This window comes from Hypanus sabinus, chromosome 4 (assembly GCF_030144855.1).
Source record: "Hypanus sabinus isolate sHypSab1 chromosome 4, sHypSab1.hap1, whole genome shotgun sequence".
Taxonomy (NCBI): Eukaryota; Metazoa; Chordata; class Chondrichthyes; order Myliobatiformes; family Dasyatidae; genus Hypanus; species Hypanus sabinus.
Genome location: NC_082709.1, coordinates 22,075,871 through 22,092,241, shown reverse-complemented (window position 1 = coordinate 22,092,241; position 16,371 = coordinate 22,075,871). Strand labels below are relative to the sequence as shown.

Genomic DNA, 16,371 nt, shown 5'->3' with positions numbered 1-16,371 from the left:
GTCCTATACGACATTGTGGACCAAAGGGCCTGTTCCTGTATTGTACTGTTCTGTGTTCTCGAACTGAAGTACAACAGTGCTGAACTGATTGGGGAAAGGAATAATAAAGAAGATTTTTGGAGGCAGGACAGTGAGAACTCAGTGGACTAATGAGCAAGAACTGCAGGAGGAACAACTACTGCAAGGAAGACCACCTGCCTGGAGCAGAGAGAAGGATCAATCATTTGGCCAGCAGGAAATCCTCTATTATAGCGTTATGAGAGAAATAGTTTGGATAAGTATTAGTTTCAAAGGAGGAACAGAAGTCATGAATTATCCCAGTGGATACATTGAATTTGCTCGCTTGAATTAATTAGGATTAGTGTAGTCATTTATTTAACCTCAGTTAGTTGACCAAGGTTATGGCCAACAAGAGCATTTCAGGATCAGAAACTCCACCTTGCCTCTGGATCCTGTGGGGAGAGGTCTTGCAGAAAACTCCTTACTTAAACAGATGATGAATGAATATATTGCAAGAGGTCCAGTAACTTGCTGATAATCATGGCATGTACATGTTCTTCAGTACTGTCAGTGCCAGATCCAGCCCAAACATCCTTGCTCAGAACAATGAACAGACACAAACATCAAAACTGAGGCAGTCAGCAGCTGTTGGAAGAGGCAGGTCAGAGAACTCCTCAATTACAACTTCATCCTTAAGTTCCTTTGACTTATCTTCATAAGAAATTATCTAGTTGAACCAAACCATCACCCAGCACCAACAATTTGAGAAAACCTTATACCAACTGAAAGGGCCTTAAGAGCAATTGGTAGCTCTCTTGTACTTGTAAAGTTGCAATCACGAATTTAAAATCTCATATCCCATTTCTGAGAAGAGGAGAACTTATCAGGACATGCAGTCACAAGCTGTTATATGGATTATCTCCTCCCTCAAGAAGGTGGTTACTAAGTCTTAGAGCAGACTGGTTTTAGCAAGATATCTCTGAATTGGAACCTTTATATGTAATAATATTCTCATGGTAAACCTAGCCAAGTAATAAGGATTTAACACTACAATATGACACTAAATAGTCTTCAAACCTGGGCTACTTCTTCAAAATCATCATGCCTCTTTTGAAGAGCACGTGCTCTGTGAAGTGACTTCCCAACCCCAGTGTGCTTGCTAAGAAATGCTTCTCCATGGTTTTCAATCCAGTCCAAAACCTGAAAAAAAAAGTGATGGTACGTTAGCAGAGAAACCAGCAGAAACAAACCTTTAAAATACATAGTGTTAAGAATAAAATTCTGCAAGTATTTTATTGTAATTTGGTCAGAGGAAGTTTTTGAATCAGTTCAACGAGTCAATAGCTAACTGGGGATACATGCTGATTTGTGATAAATATATGAAGCACCACTATTAAGAATCATTAAAAATAAATTGGTAGCAATGGTAATAGTTAATATACAGAAAGAGATAAAGCAAAAATTGATGCTCAATCTTCAGAGAATTAAAACTATCTTTTGGTTATATTATCAGATTTTCTTTGTCATTTGTGCATATCCCTTTAAATGTTTGTTCATTAAATTATGATTCTGGTTCCATTGGCCAATGATCCAGGTAAAACATTAGCCCATATTTTTCTGACATCTCATCTTCCATCTTCCATTTATAGGATATGATGGATGAACAGGAATAGGGTACCAGAATGGCCAAAGATAGGAGGATAAAATGTAGGTTAGGGTATGTGTGTGTGTGTGATTGGGTGAAGGATTTAGAATTGGAATCTGTCACACACTCTGGAGCAGAAGGTGGCGGTAATGCTCCTTTAAGCTGGGTGCCAACCACTGTAAATCAAGACGGAGAGAGAGAGAGATCGTCCATGTCCCCCTTTCCAAATCCAGAATGTCAGTATGGTTGGTGTAGATTATTCTAGTGCCAAGCAGTAAGGTCCTAAGTGGTGGTAGGGCCTTTACCAACATACTAAATCATAAAGATGGATCCGAGTCATCCCTACTTATGAAACTCCACAGTAGGATGATAACAAGCTGGAACAGCAGGCTGTTTGGGCCCTTGGGGATGCTCCACCATTCAACAGATTCATAGCTGATCTGATATTCCTCAGGCCCACTTTCCTGCTTTTTCTGCTTAACTCTTGATTCCCTCACTGATTAGATGTTTCTGCATCTCAACCTTAAATATGTCTGAAGACTCTTCCCCCACATCTCCCTGAGACAGGGAGTCCTCCAGGCTCACAGCTCTCTTTCAGAAGAGATCCTTCATACTGGATTTAAATGAGCTTTTTCCTTATTCTGAGATCGATACTCTTCAGTTCTCCAGTGATGTTATCGTACTTAGATCCTCCCCAGTTGTACTCAATGTTAATTGAACATCTGCAGTGTCTTCTACCATAAAGAAGTGAGCAAAATATTTGTTTAAATCTCTGATATCTCCTTTGCTGTTTCCTTGTTTCCCATAACTCATTCCCCAAGGGGGCAATGTTCATTTGGACCTCTCTCTTCTTATACTTAAATACATCCTTCTTCATGTACTTTGTTACTTTGACTTCATTGCTTTTTTAACCTTCTTTTTACTATCTGTTTTGTTACCTTTTGTTGAGTTCTAATGTTATCCCAGTTATCAGGTCTACCACTAAAATCTGCCCCCTCACAAGTTTTCCCTTTCATTTTAATACCCTCTGTTAACACCCAGGAAAAACACACTCTGAGAACTGCCATCTGTTACAACCGTTTTGGTTTTGCAGTGATTCTGAATGAAGAACAATGAGAAATGAATTTTGTAAAAATATGGATTTGTAGAAATATAAGATCAAAACATGACAGAATAGATAAAACGTTAAAATCATCAAATCTTTTTTTGTTAAAGCTGCTTTATTCTTACCTTTCTCACCTTGCAGCCTACAATTCCCATTCAAATGAATTGGTTAATAAATCCTAGACCAGATTAACTAACCAAGTGGTGGAGACCTCAGCAAGTTCTACCCTGCCATTAGACTCAACCTGAAGTTCAATGACAGAGTGACAGAAAGAAAATGGTATGCAAGACCCTTCTCACTGCCCATGCATGGGGCTCCCTATGCTGGCATTTTTGTTGAGAAATAAAGGCAGTTCTGAGTGGAATTGCATGCAAAACTGTTCAAAATCTGAGCCATTTTAGCTAAGATGCTTTTTGAAATTGCTTCATATATTGGTTGTATTCTATGATTCATTAGCGTTCATTTTGAAGTCAAAAGAAAACCAATTGTAAAGACACCAATTGTAAACATAAGGTTCATTAAGGAAGTAAATAAATAAATCTAAATGTTACTATAGTTTTAGATCATACAAATTCATTTGTGGAAAATATTAGTTTTAACTATAATGCTAACATTATTGCTATGGTAGGTTTTTGATTAGATGCTTCTAAATCTTTTAGTCAATTATTACACATACTATCCATCTCTGGGAATTCTTTTCAAAGTTCCATTTGAGTGAAGTCTCAACAATTATTTAAAATCGGCCAAACATTCAAAAAGATGATTGATTTACACTTCAAAATATTAGCTTCATAAAATTGATGTATGTCTGTCCAGTTGTCAATCAGCCTCAAATCTGATCACATGACACAGCATTTTAGTATTTGAATCGAATATTTTGGTTTATGCTATAAGTGACTGATGGCAGATTATTTGGATAGCAGTTACCAGACCCTATCAGGTTGAGTCAGAACATGATTTGTTTGAATGCAGCTAGCTTTTAGCTGAAAAATAACTTTAAAAGGCCAATACTAAGAAAAAGCTGAGGTATTTCTTGCTAAAGTTCCCATTGGAAAAGGACAAGGAGTGAAAAGTGGTAGCACACAAATAAAAAGTTTGAAGTTCAAAGTACATTTATTTATCAAAATACGTATGCAGTATACAACCCTAAAGTCTGTCTTCCCCACAGACAGCCATGAAACAAGAACCATGGAACCAATCTACCCAAAGAAAAACATCAAACATCAAACCCCCATGCAAAAAATGATATAATAGCATGAAAATATAAACAAAATCAACATATTTTGAATTATTTAAGAAATATTTGTCATTAGAGATTTTAAACAATGGAAATACAGACGAATGGTAATTATGAACAGCCTAATAAATGAGGATTCTGCAAGGAATTTTGTCCTTACTCAACTGTCCTTGAGAAGGTGGTGTTAATCACCTTCTTGAACCTCACATGAAAGTTCATGAAGTCTGCTATTGGCATGGAAGTATCAGATTTAGATATCACAAGAATAAGGGAATAGTGATATATTTCAGGAAATCTACTCTCTCCTACTGCACTGTCACCTCTGTTGTTCTGTCTGCTATTTGGGACCAGACATGCACAGAGATTGTGATTAAGGAGTCTGGTATGTTGGCATAAGATCTATCACTCTACTGTAGTCCTTATTGTAGTAATTTAATTCATGAGGGAAGAGAAGCAACTGCAGCACAAGTAGAGCTCACCCTCATGTTCACTTTAAAAAGTTCATGTCAGCTACAATGCTACAAGTATTTGATTTCTGCATGGGGCGACTATTTGAACTTGGACAACTTTTCCCTGAAGAAGGGTCTGCAATTTCTATTGATCTGGCAAACCCAACAGATAAGGACCACACATGTAGGACATGTAAGTCAACACAGCCGTCTGTCGAGAAATATAGAGAAGACTTGATCTAACAGCAGAGCAGCGGAGATGATTCAATGATGAACGATAACTTTAATAACAGAATTGAAAAATAACAAGCCAGGAGGGGCCATAAAACAAGACAGAACAGATGCTTAATATGACTAGACCACCTTCCACAATACTAGGCTCCAGAGGTGTATGCTTGGGTGGTCTGTGGACAACGGGCTAGAGGCAGGACACCTGGAAGGTAGTTGTGATCCTGAGGGATGGTGGCAGCTGCAGATGGTATGTGACTGGATTGAGGCAATGGGTAATCTTGAAGGAACCAATCAACCAGAGCTTAAGAGAGTTGGTGCGCAAAGGGAGAGCTCGGGTGGACAGCCAGACACGGTCCCCACACTGAAGTAGTCTGGCTGGGCATCGACATTGGCTTGCCTGGCGGCAGTAGGCATAGTTGGCAGCTAGGATGGCCCATTGTATCCTCTTCCAAGCATTTCAGCATCGGTGAGACTGGGCTTTGGTGGACAGGACCTCCACCGTTGGCTTCTCTGTGGGGTCAACGCGGTTTGGTAGCCATGAAACCCTTCAAAAGAGTGGCAGAGGAGGTGTGGAGATTGTGGGACAGCTCAGCCCAGAACAGATATTTTGTTCATGTGGAAGGGCTAGAGGTGGTGAAGCATCACAGAAACTGTTCCATTTGCAGCTTGGTCCTTTCTGATTGACCGTTGGTCTGCAGACAATAGCCAGAGGACAAACTCACTGAGGTGAGGAGGAGGGAGTAGAAGACCTACCAGAAATGGGAGATAAATTGTGGGCCCCCGTCTGACAGAGTGTCCTGAAGCCATGGAGAGGGCAATGAAGTGGGCCGCCTAGGAGAATCAGTCATACTGACTCCATTGGAAGGATGCAAACACATGATGAAATCCACAGGTGCTGAGGGGCTGGTAGTGGCCACAGGAGCTCAGAGGGCCACTGGCCAGAGGAAATGAACTGGGCATATTGACGGCAGGCAGCGACGAACTAACATATATTTGTGATCATGGTAGGCTACGAGAACCAGCACTGCAGAAAATCCAGGGTCCATCATACGTCTGAATGGCCAAGGAGGGGTGAGCAATGGAGTGTGCCAGAGCACACGGTGCCTGCAAGTACAGGTGGATTGTCGGGTGTATCGGATGGAACAGGCTCGCGCTGTAGGGCCTGGCAGATTTCTCAAGGTCCCAGACAATTGGGGCAAGGATCCGTGAGGATAGGCTGAGAGTCAATCTCCATTTCAACTGGGTCGAACTATCATGAAAGGGAATCTGCTTTAGTGTTCTTGGAGCCAGGTCAGTGGAAGATGGTGAAGTTAAATTGCTCGAAGAAGAGGGCCCAGTGAGCCTGATGTGGATTGAGCTGGTGGGTCTGTTGTATGGAGATGAGGTTCTGGTGGCCAGTTTGAGATAAAGGCGGCTCAGTGTTTCCTATCAATTAATGTCTCCATTCCTCCAAGGCCTATTTAATGGCAAGTAGCCCTCTGTCTTCTACACCATAACAGTGCTGTGTAGAGTTGAACTTGTGTGAAAAGACACAATTGTGTGCCTTCCTCTCCGGTCCTCACCTGGAGAGGATGGTGCTGGCACTGTAGATGGAAGCGTCTACCTCTACCGCAAAAGGTCTGGAGGGGTTTGGATGGCAGAGATTGGGAGAGGTGGTGAAGCATCTTTTGAGCTCCTCAAAGCATGGTCTACAGTAGCAGGCCAGGTTATTTGTGAAGTAGGTGATGCAGTGAAGGAGGTGAGAGGAGCAGCGGTTTGGCTGTAGTTTCTTATGAAACAGCAGCAGAAGTTGGAGAAGGCCAAGAAGCACTGTAACTGTTTGAAGGAGCATGGCCGGAGCCATTCAACAACTGCATGTGCTTCCTCTGGGTCTATGGTTATGCTTTGGGGTGAAAGGATGTAAATCAGGCCCTACAGAGTGCTTTGAATGTGCTATCCATCTAGCGGAGAGGGTAGCAGTTCTTAATGGCAACTTTGTTGAGCCTACATTGGTCGAAGCAGGGATGGAGGCCCCATCATTGACAAAGGAGAACCCTGCACTGGCTGGGGACTGGGATGGTCAAATGAAGCCTTGTTGTAGCACTTTAGCAATGTGGTCATTCACAGTTTGGAGGGGAAGAGGGAGAATAGATGGCAGGGAGTCCATGCTGCATACACAGAATTCAGTCCACAAAGTTGCCTGCTCTGCCAGATTCCAGCAGAACCTCCTACTGTATGTGCAAGGAGCCATTGGGGTGTGGAGAGATTGAATGGGGCTATGGTGCTGTAATGAGGGGCTGGTGGGGGAGGGAGCTTACCAGACAGCAGGCCCCTTGTCTCTACCTGGTAGTGTTGTTTACCAGATGGAGTGGGCATTTAAATGGCAGAGCAGACATGATGGGCCAAATGGCCTAATTCTCTCCTATACCTTAGAGTAATCGGCTGCTCTGCAGTAAGCATACAGTTGTTTCTCCAGTGACACTCCTGCTCATGGGGGAGTGTTAAGGGTGATCTAACTGTGTGGCTTTTGGAGGCATTGATGATGAGGGCCCTGCAGCCTGAAATGGTTCTGGGAACAGGAGTGGGGCTCTGGCTGGTGTTCCATAAGATGCTTGTCAGTATGGAGAGCTGGAGTGATGAGGCTTTCAAGGTCGGTGGGTCTCTCCCAGGTAGACAGCTTGTCTTTCTGAGAGGTCATGATGGTCATGGGCCAGTAGTGCTTCTGCATTCCAGCTGCACTCTGCCACGAGGTTCCTGAATTCCACGGTGTAATCCAGTACTGAGTGTGAATCTTGACGCAGGCAAAAAGTCCAGTCCACTGCCCCCCCCTCCCCCACTTCCTGGATGATCAAACACTCAGCGGTGAATCTTCATGTTGGTTGTAGATGGGGGACTTATTGTCCCATTTACTGGCAGCCCAGGTCAGAGCTCACCCAGTCAAGAGAGAGACAACAAAGGCAATCTTGACTCGGTCTGTAAAATACAGAGATGGCCAGAGTTCAAAGTGCAAGACACAGGGGGACAGGATGTTGCGGCATTGCGATGGGGATCCATTCAGGCACAAGAATCGGGGTCTCCGAGGGAGAAAGTTGACTGGTGTGGAGTTACTGTATTGAGCTGGAGAGGAGCGAGCAGATGGTCAATGGTTCCCAGCTGCTTCTTGATCATGTGCACACATCGACGGATGACTTCCTTCAGGCAAATAAACTGCTGGTTCAATCGCTGGTTTACTCCTCCTGTCAGGAAATGTAGAGGAGGCTTGACCCAAAAGCAGAGCAGCAGAGATGATTCAACAATGAACAATAGCTTTAACAATAAACTACAAAAATAACAAGCCACGAAGGGCCCAAAACAAGTGAGAGCCAATACAAAATACCACAGGCAACAAGGCAACTGGAGGCTCAGAACAACTGGTTGAAGCTGGCTGATTTGCATGAGGGAACTGTGGATGAGAGCTGGGTTTAAATGGTCCGCAGGTGATGAGTTAGAAATGAGTGGCAGGCGACCCCTGTGGAGAGTGAGAAGACCTGACCTAGTCATTCTTTGCAATTCATGTCCATAAGCATTGACAGAGTAACAATTACATAATCTGCTTTTATGATAATTTTAGCCTGAAGAATATAGAAAATGAAAATAACGCGGGAGCAGAAGTGGATCCTTTAACACCTTGAACTAATGATCCAGCTCTATATTTTGGGCACTGCCTTTTATTTTTAATACTTTTTTCACAAAATTCTGTAGATTTCAGATTTAAAATTAACAATTCCAGCCAATCCTATCTCTGTTTGTAGATGTGAGTTTGAAGTTTCTCTGTTTTCTGTCTAGGTGCATTTCTAATTTCATTCCTAAAAGTCCTGGCTCATAACTCTTTGGTTATATAACTTTATATAACTCTTTGGTTCTGGATTCTACAAACATAGATCGGAGAACAATACCACACAAGACGAAGTTCCTCTGTCCTGATGTCCGTGCAGATCATAATGTCAGTTTAAACTAATCCCATTTGTGTACATTGGTCCACGGCCTTCCTGCCTATCTGTGTGCCTGTCTAACTACCTCTTAAATATGTTGTCGGAAATAGTAGAATTATTTACTATTTTCTCTCAGTTCCAGGATGATCAAGAAGTTACTAAGGAGAGAGAAAAGAGAATTTGAGAATAATGCTGTGAGAAAACTAAGAGCAACTTGTAAGAGCTGTTATAGAAGGAAAGACAACTGAAAATAAATTGCATCCCTTGTTAATTTAGAATTGGCAAACATAGAAATGCCTAGGAAATCAAACATTTTTTGCATCTGTCTTCACAGAATTGCTTGAGAAACTATTTGGAATAGTGGAGAACAATAGTTTTCAAGTGAATCAGAAGTTGAAAAAATTCAACATAAATAACAAAATATCAGAGAAATTAATGGAAGAGTGTTAATAAATTACCCAGTCCTAATTGGCTGCAACCTAGGATTCTGAAAGAGATGGCTTTGAAGATAGTAGAAGCATTGGACATTACCCTTCAACTTCCACAGATCTTTTTTGAGATACAGAGTGGAGTAGGTCCTCCCAGCCCTTTGAGCTGTGCCACAATCTAATCCTAGCCTAATCATGGGTCAGTTTACAATGACCAATTAACCTACCAAGCATGGAAAAAGCTCAAAACTATTATGATGAGCATGGTAACAGATCACACGAAGGATAACAATAGGACTGGGCAGAGTTAACCGGTAGTTATGAAAAAGGAAATCATGTTGACAGATCATATTGAGATTATAACTAGCAGAATAGATAAGGAGGCACAAGGGGATGAGAGATAATTGAATTTTTCTCAAGACTTTCAATAAGAAACCACACTTGAGATCACTGAACAAATCTAACCATATGTGATCATATGTTATGTGGATTTAGGATTGGTTAGCAAACAGAAAACAGAGAGTGCAATTATGTTATTTGAGACTCAGATGAAACTAAATATTTTCACAGTGGTGAAATTGTGGAATTCTTTATTCAACATAATCAATCAAGAAAGTATTTAAAATAGATATTGATTGAGTTTTGGATATTAAGAGAATGATGGAATATGGGATGTGTTCTGGGACCCCATATGTTGGCCTTCAATAATCGGGGATTGAATTCAAGAGCTGTGAGGTAATGGTGCAGCTCTATAAGACTCTGGTTAAATCACACTTGGAGTATTGTTTTCAGCTGTCACCTCATATAGGAAGGATATGGAAGCTTTAAAGAGAAGATTTACCAGGATGGATTTGAGATTGTCTTATGAGGAAAGATTGAGTGAAGTAACAGAGAATGAGTGGTGACTTGATAGAAGTACTGTATATGAGATGATAAGAGGCATTGATAGAGTTGAAAATCAGTGCCTTTTTCCCAGGGCGGCTATAACTAATGCAAAAGCCATCATTTTAAGGTGATTGGAGGGAAGTATAGGGGTAAGTCGGGGAAGGTTTTCTTTTACCCAGAGAGTGTTGTGTGCACAGAACAGAATGCCAGGAGTGGTGCTGGAGGCAGATACATTAGGACATATAAGACACTCTTAGAGAGGCCTATGGATGAAAGAACAATGTAGAAGGGTAGCGTTAGATTTAGCTTGGAGTAGGTTAAGATGTTGACACAATATCATTGGCTAGTCACTGATGTTTAGAAGGATTAAAATATGATTCTCCACTGCACAACATTTGCCTCTTTTAAGACTAACAATTCACAGGACTATCCGACCCCACCGATTGCTGAGATCCACCTCCTGTTCCATTAATTCTATTTCTGTTAAATTGCTACACACCCAAACTCCACCTTGCCCCTCTATAATTACTGGTACTTTAAATTATTTCTTTTCAATCAATACTTTGCCATCTTGAAACTATCTTTCCTCTCCAAGTGATTGCACATGTTGTTACTTACTAAACCTGTCCTTATTTTTGCCACAGCTTTGTGCTTAAATACTTCCAAATGTGTTTCCATTCCAGCAACATAAAGGAACAAATAACAACTTTTGTTACTATAATCTTGGTTCACTATCACTCCATACCACTCCAAATAATCATGTTTCCTGACATCATTACAGACTGACATTATCAACAACATGACTAATTGCAAATACCCCTCTCTACAATAAGTTCTGAAGCAGTGGGGTCACTTAATTAGTGTTTTTCCCACCATGGCTTTTCCGGTATCTTGACCATTCTTAACTCTTTGTATCTTCATGACATCTTCCTCATATCCATACTGTGTCTCTTGATATAATTCAGTTGCTTTTTTTATTGCTTTTCCAAACAACATTTGCCTTTCTGAGCAATTTGCAGCCTCATTATTGTCTGATATCTACTCATTGATGAACTTCCATTTACTTTAAATACTGGAAGAATAAAAACATCAGACTACACCCCATTCTAAATTCTTTGTCCTTCAGAATCAGAATCAGGTGTAATATCAATGGCATAAGTTGTGAAGTTTGTTGTTTAGTAGCAGCAGTACATTGTAATACATAATAATAAAAATTATAAATTACAATAAACATATATAAAAAAGAAAATTAAACTATATAAACGGTTTCAAAAGAGAGGGAAAAATAGTGAGGTAGTGTTCGTGGGTTCATTGGCCATTTAGAAATCTGATAGTGGAAGGGAAGAAGCTGTTCCTGAACTGTTAAACACAAAATACTCTGTGGATGCTGGGGTCAAAGCATCAGGGGTCCTGACAAAGGGTCTCAGCCCGAAACGTTGATTGTTTGTTTCCACGGATGCTGCCTGACCTGCTGAATTCCTCCAGTGTGTTGTGCATGTTCCTGAAATGTTAAGTGTGTGTCTTCAGGCTCTAGTACCTTTTCCTTAATGGTAGCAATAAGAAGAGACATTGCTCTGGATGATGGGGGTCCTTCATGATGGATGCCACCTTTTCGAGGCATTATTTCCTGAAGGTGTTCAGATTCTGTGTTGCTAGTAACCATGATAAAGGTGGCAGAGTTTAAGACTTTCTGCAGCTCTATCGGTCCCGTGCAGTAGCACTTCTATCCCAGAATGATGATGCAACCAGTTAGAATGCTCTCCACAGCACATCTCCAGAAATGTGAGAGTGCCTTTGGTGTCATACCAAGTCTCCCCAAACTCCTAATGTAGTGTAGCCACTGCTATGCCTTCTTTGTAATTGCATCAATATATTGGGCCAAAAATGTTGACACCCAGGAACTTGAAACTACTCATCCATTCCACCTATAATCCCTCAATGATCACCGGTGTGCGTTCCGTTGACTTCCCCTTCCTGAAGACCACAATCAATTCCTTGCTATTGTTGATGCTGAATGCAAGGTTATTGCTGTAACACCACTCAAACAGCTGATCTATCTCACTCCTGTACACCTCCTCCTCACCATCTGAAATTCTTCCAACAATAGATATGTTGTCAGCAAATTTATAGATGGTGTTTGAGATGTGCCTGGCCACACATTCCTGGGCACAGGGAGAGTAGAGCATTGGGCTAAGCAGTGCGGCAGTGTTGATTGTCAGCGAGGACAAGGTGTCAATTCTGATCCGCACGGATCGTGGTCTCCCAGCGAGGAAGTCAAAAATCCAGTTGCAGAGGGAGGTACAGAGGCTCATGTTTCAGAGTCTGTTTATTGGAACTGCAGGTATGATTGTGTTGAATGCTTAGCTATAGTCAATAAGCAGCAGCCTGACATAGGTATTGCTATTGTCCAGGTGAAACACATGGAGAGCCAGTGAGATTGCATTAGTTGTAGACCCATTGTGTCAATATGCAAATTGCAGTGGACCCAAGTCTTTGCTTAGGCAGCAGTTGATTCTAACCATGATCAGACTCTCATTACATTAGATATGAGTGCCACTGGGTGATATTCATTGAGGCAGCTCACCCCGCTCTTTGTGGGCACAGGTATGACTGTCACCTTTTTGTAACGGTGAGAGATTGAAGATGTCCTTGAGCACACCCGACAGTTGGTTGGCACAGGTCTTCAGAACCTCATCACGTACACCATCAGGGCCTGATATTTTGTGAGGGTTCAACTAATTATCTTACTAGGTGCTTTTTTTTTTAAATTCTGGGATGAATTTCTTCTACTGTATACATTTCCAATTGCAAAAGCCACCTATTTCCACTCATGTAACATTGCAATCTCTGCTTCTGCCTCTGTCCAGCTGCTGCTGAAATCACAATTCACGCTTTAAGTACTTTTAACATTTTAATACTCTCCTGGCTAGACACCCATTCTCCAAAGATTTCAGCACAGCTAAAATTCTACTCCCCATAAATAAACCATACAGGGGCACCATCATTCATCAGCCAATGTTTATTGATCTAAAGTTCTCAACTCTGCTACATTTTCTATGACCTTTTCCCTTTCTATGTTTGTAACCTTCTGTAAACCTACAGGCCTGCAAAATATTAGTGCTTCTTCAGCCCTGATCCATGTGCACTACTCACTGTAAATATTCTTTCTTTGATATATCTAGGCATAACCCTACAGGCCCAACACTGCTCCTCCCAGATGTGGAAATTTAACCATGCCATAATCATCATTATGTATTGCGTCATATGGTATGGGTGATCGTGGTCCATGATTGCTCTTGGAAAATTCTACAGAAGTGGTTTGCCATTTCCTTCTTCTAGGCAGTGTCTTTACAAGACGGTTGACCCTAGCCACTATCTCTTCAGAGATTATTTGCATGGCATCAGTGGTTGTATAACCAGGACTTGTGATATGCACCAGCTGCTCATATGACCATCAACCATCTGCTCACATGGATTCGTGTGACCCTGACCGAGGGGCTAAGTAGATGCTAGTCCTCGATGCCTCAGTAATCCTCAGCAATTAATAACTACAGGCCTATATCAAACTTACCACGTTTAAGTAAAATTATTGAAAAGGTTGTTTATCAGCAACCTAACAGCTGTTTGGGACTAAACAACTATATGGATGTTTTCCAGTTTGGATTTCAACAACACCACAGCACTGAGACTGTTCTGGTAAAGCTTTTAAATGGACATCCGCTTACACCATGTTGATGGTAAAATTTCAGTTTTTGGTCCATTGGTTCTCAGTGCTGCTTTTGACACAGTTTATCACAGCATGTTACTGGACAGACTTGGAAAATAGGTGGGTCCTTCTGGTACAGTCTTGAAGTGGTTTAAATTGTATTTACAGGTAGGGTCTATTTTGTATTGATTGGGAGCTGCATGTCTGACTGAAGAAAAATGATATGTGAGTGCCTCAAGGGTCCATACTAGGGCCTCTTCTGACTACTTATACATGCTCCCTCTAGCTCAAATCATGGTAAACAACAAAATATCTTAGCCCTTGGCCTGAAACATAGTCACTACCTCCTCCTCTAGATGCTGTCTGGTCTGCTGAGTTCTGCCAGCATTTTGTGTTTTTATCTTAGCTCATGTACAGATATATACAGATGATATTCAGATTTATATAACAGTGTCATCAAGTGACTGTGATTGCATATGTTCATAAAAAAATTATTGAACTAATCACTGATTAGATGTGCCAAAATTTCCAGCAGTTAAACAAAGAGAAAACTGAAATAATTGCTTTTGGTGCCAAAAAAGAATGATTACAAGTCAGTGCTCACTTAGAATCCCTGTCATTACTGACCATAAACCAAGCCAGAAACCTTGCCGTTGCGATGGACTCTGACTTAAATTTTAACTGCCGCATTAAGACAATTGCAGAGTCAGTTTACTACCATCTTAAAAATTTAGCGAGAGTTAAAGAGCTTATGTGTCAGCAAAATCTAGAAAAACTCTCCCATGCATTTATTTTCAGTAGGCTTGACTACTGTGATAGTATTTTCCCAGGTCTCTGTAAAAAATCCCTCAGACAGCTGCAGCTCATTCAGAACGCCGCTGCTAGGGTCCTCACTAAAACCAAGAAAGTAGAACACATCACTCAGTCTCAGATCACTACACTGTCTTCCTGTCCATCAGAGGATTGACGTTAAAATATTACTACTGGTTTATAAAGCACTGAATGGTCTAGAGCCAAAACACATCTCCAATCTCTTGCTGCACTATGAACCTTCCCGAGCTCTCAGGTCATCTGGGCTGGTCTGCTTACCATCCCCAGGGTCAAAACTAAACATGGTGAAGCAGCTTTTAGTTCCTATGCTCCACGTATCTGGAATAACCTTCCAGAGGATCTGAAGTCTGCCCCAACTTCAAGATCCTTTAATTCGAGGCGTAAAACTTTTCTTTTTGCTGTAGCTTTTAATTAGAATCTCCTGCACCGTAACTTTTATTTATTTTTTGTATGATTTTATTCTCTTTATATTGTCTGAAATATTGTCGGAATATTTATATTGTCTGAAATTTGATGCATTATTTGCATATTTTGTTTTATGTAAAACACTTTAACTGCCTTGTGTTTGAAAAGTGCTATACAAATAAACTTGTCCTGCCTTACCTAAGGATGAGCTGTAGGCTAATGGAGAGAAGGAGACTCTTACATCTCCTTTGGTAGAGATGTATCTCCACCCCACCACCCAAACATTGCAATTATAAATGGATTTATCACTGGGTAAAATGTAAAGCTGGTCATTTCTAGATCACTTTGCATTTCCCTAAACATTCAATGAGACATTTTCCATTCTGTGTTGGATTTGTGTGCCTCCTGCATCAACTGGCACCATTCCTAGTATGTGGATGGGGAAATTAAACCCAATGCCAATGGTTCCAAGCATCAATCCTTGACTATTTGAATTCCCGATTTGACTGTGGCTGACTCCCTGCATAACTTTCCAAAGTCTTTGATGGAAATCCAATTTTCATGTCTTCCCAACACAAGGGGTAATTGTAGCAAACCAGACACTTTGCATTACTCTGACATGTCTACTTCAACCCAGTTTCAGTTGTAATTACAATATATGAGCCACCTTCATCATCCATTACCTGATCATTATTTTAGAAATGCCAAAGAAACGTAAGCATCAGTGTCACATCAATTATTGTACATTGATAGCTCTGTATTTCCCCTCTGTCATCTGCTATCATGAACCATGCATCCAGTTTGGTATGTTGATTTATTAATGTCCTATCACATTACACAGGCATGCTCTGCTGTTCATTTTCCAATGATTTTGTGCGTGTAACATTGAAAGCTGAACTTTTAGCAGCTAGTCTCAGCAATGAGGGCACTGAAACTAATTGGAGAGATTCACATTCTTAAGTGTGGTTACTAGTTGTTTACAGATTCACATACACGCAAGGTGTCAAATACAAGTGCCATAAACAAACATTGGGATCTGTTGATATAAATATGTAATGGTAAGGTTCCATTGTCTTTTACATTCTTCTTCAAAGATACAAAGCTTATTTATTATCAAAGCACGTATGTAGTATACAACCCTGAGACTCGTCTTCCATGTTTTCTCTGCCATATGAAAAATATTCTGCAAATTAATTTATAAAATGGAACCAAATTCATTTTTTGAAATTCAACAGGAAGTGCTGCAAAATCACCTTGCAACACACCAGCCCCAACATGCTGCTTAGGGAGTGGTGATCACAGGAATAGGTCCTGTGATTTCCTCATCCCCTGTGCTAAATTACAGCTCATCTTGCTGCAGTGGAAGATTGCTAAGCATTCTGAATAAGTTTCCTTTAAAAATCCAACATGGATTTTGCATATGTTTGCAAAGTTAGTTTTTTTTGGACCAAACAATTGGGTTAATTCATGAGGTATGAAGGTTAATTCAACCAACAGCA

At 40.9% G+C, this 16,371-nt stretch overlaps 1 protein-coding gene across 1 annotated transcript in view; it reads right to left on the bottom strand.

The window, feature by feature from the left end:
* kalrna (kalirin RhoGEF kinase a) overlaps positions 1-16,371 on the bottom strand; it is a 705,069-nt gene that overhangs the window by 352,396 nt on the left and 336,302 nt on the right. Inside the window, exon 10 of the mRNA XM_059966562.1 lies at positions 1,078-1,200. Coding sequence (XP_059822545.1) covers positions 1,078-1,200 — 123 coding nt within the window. The remainder of the gene's footprint in view (positions 1-1,077; positions 1,201-16,371) is intronic.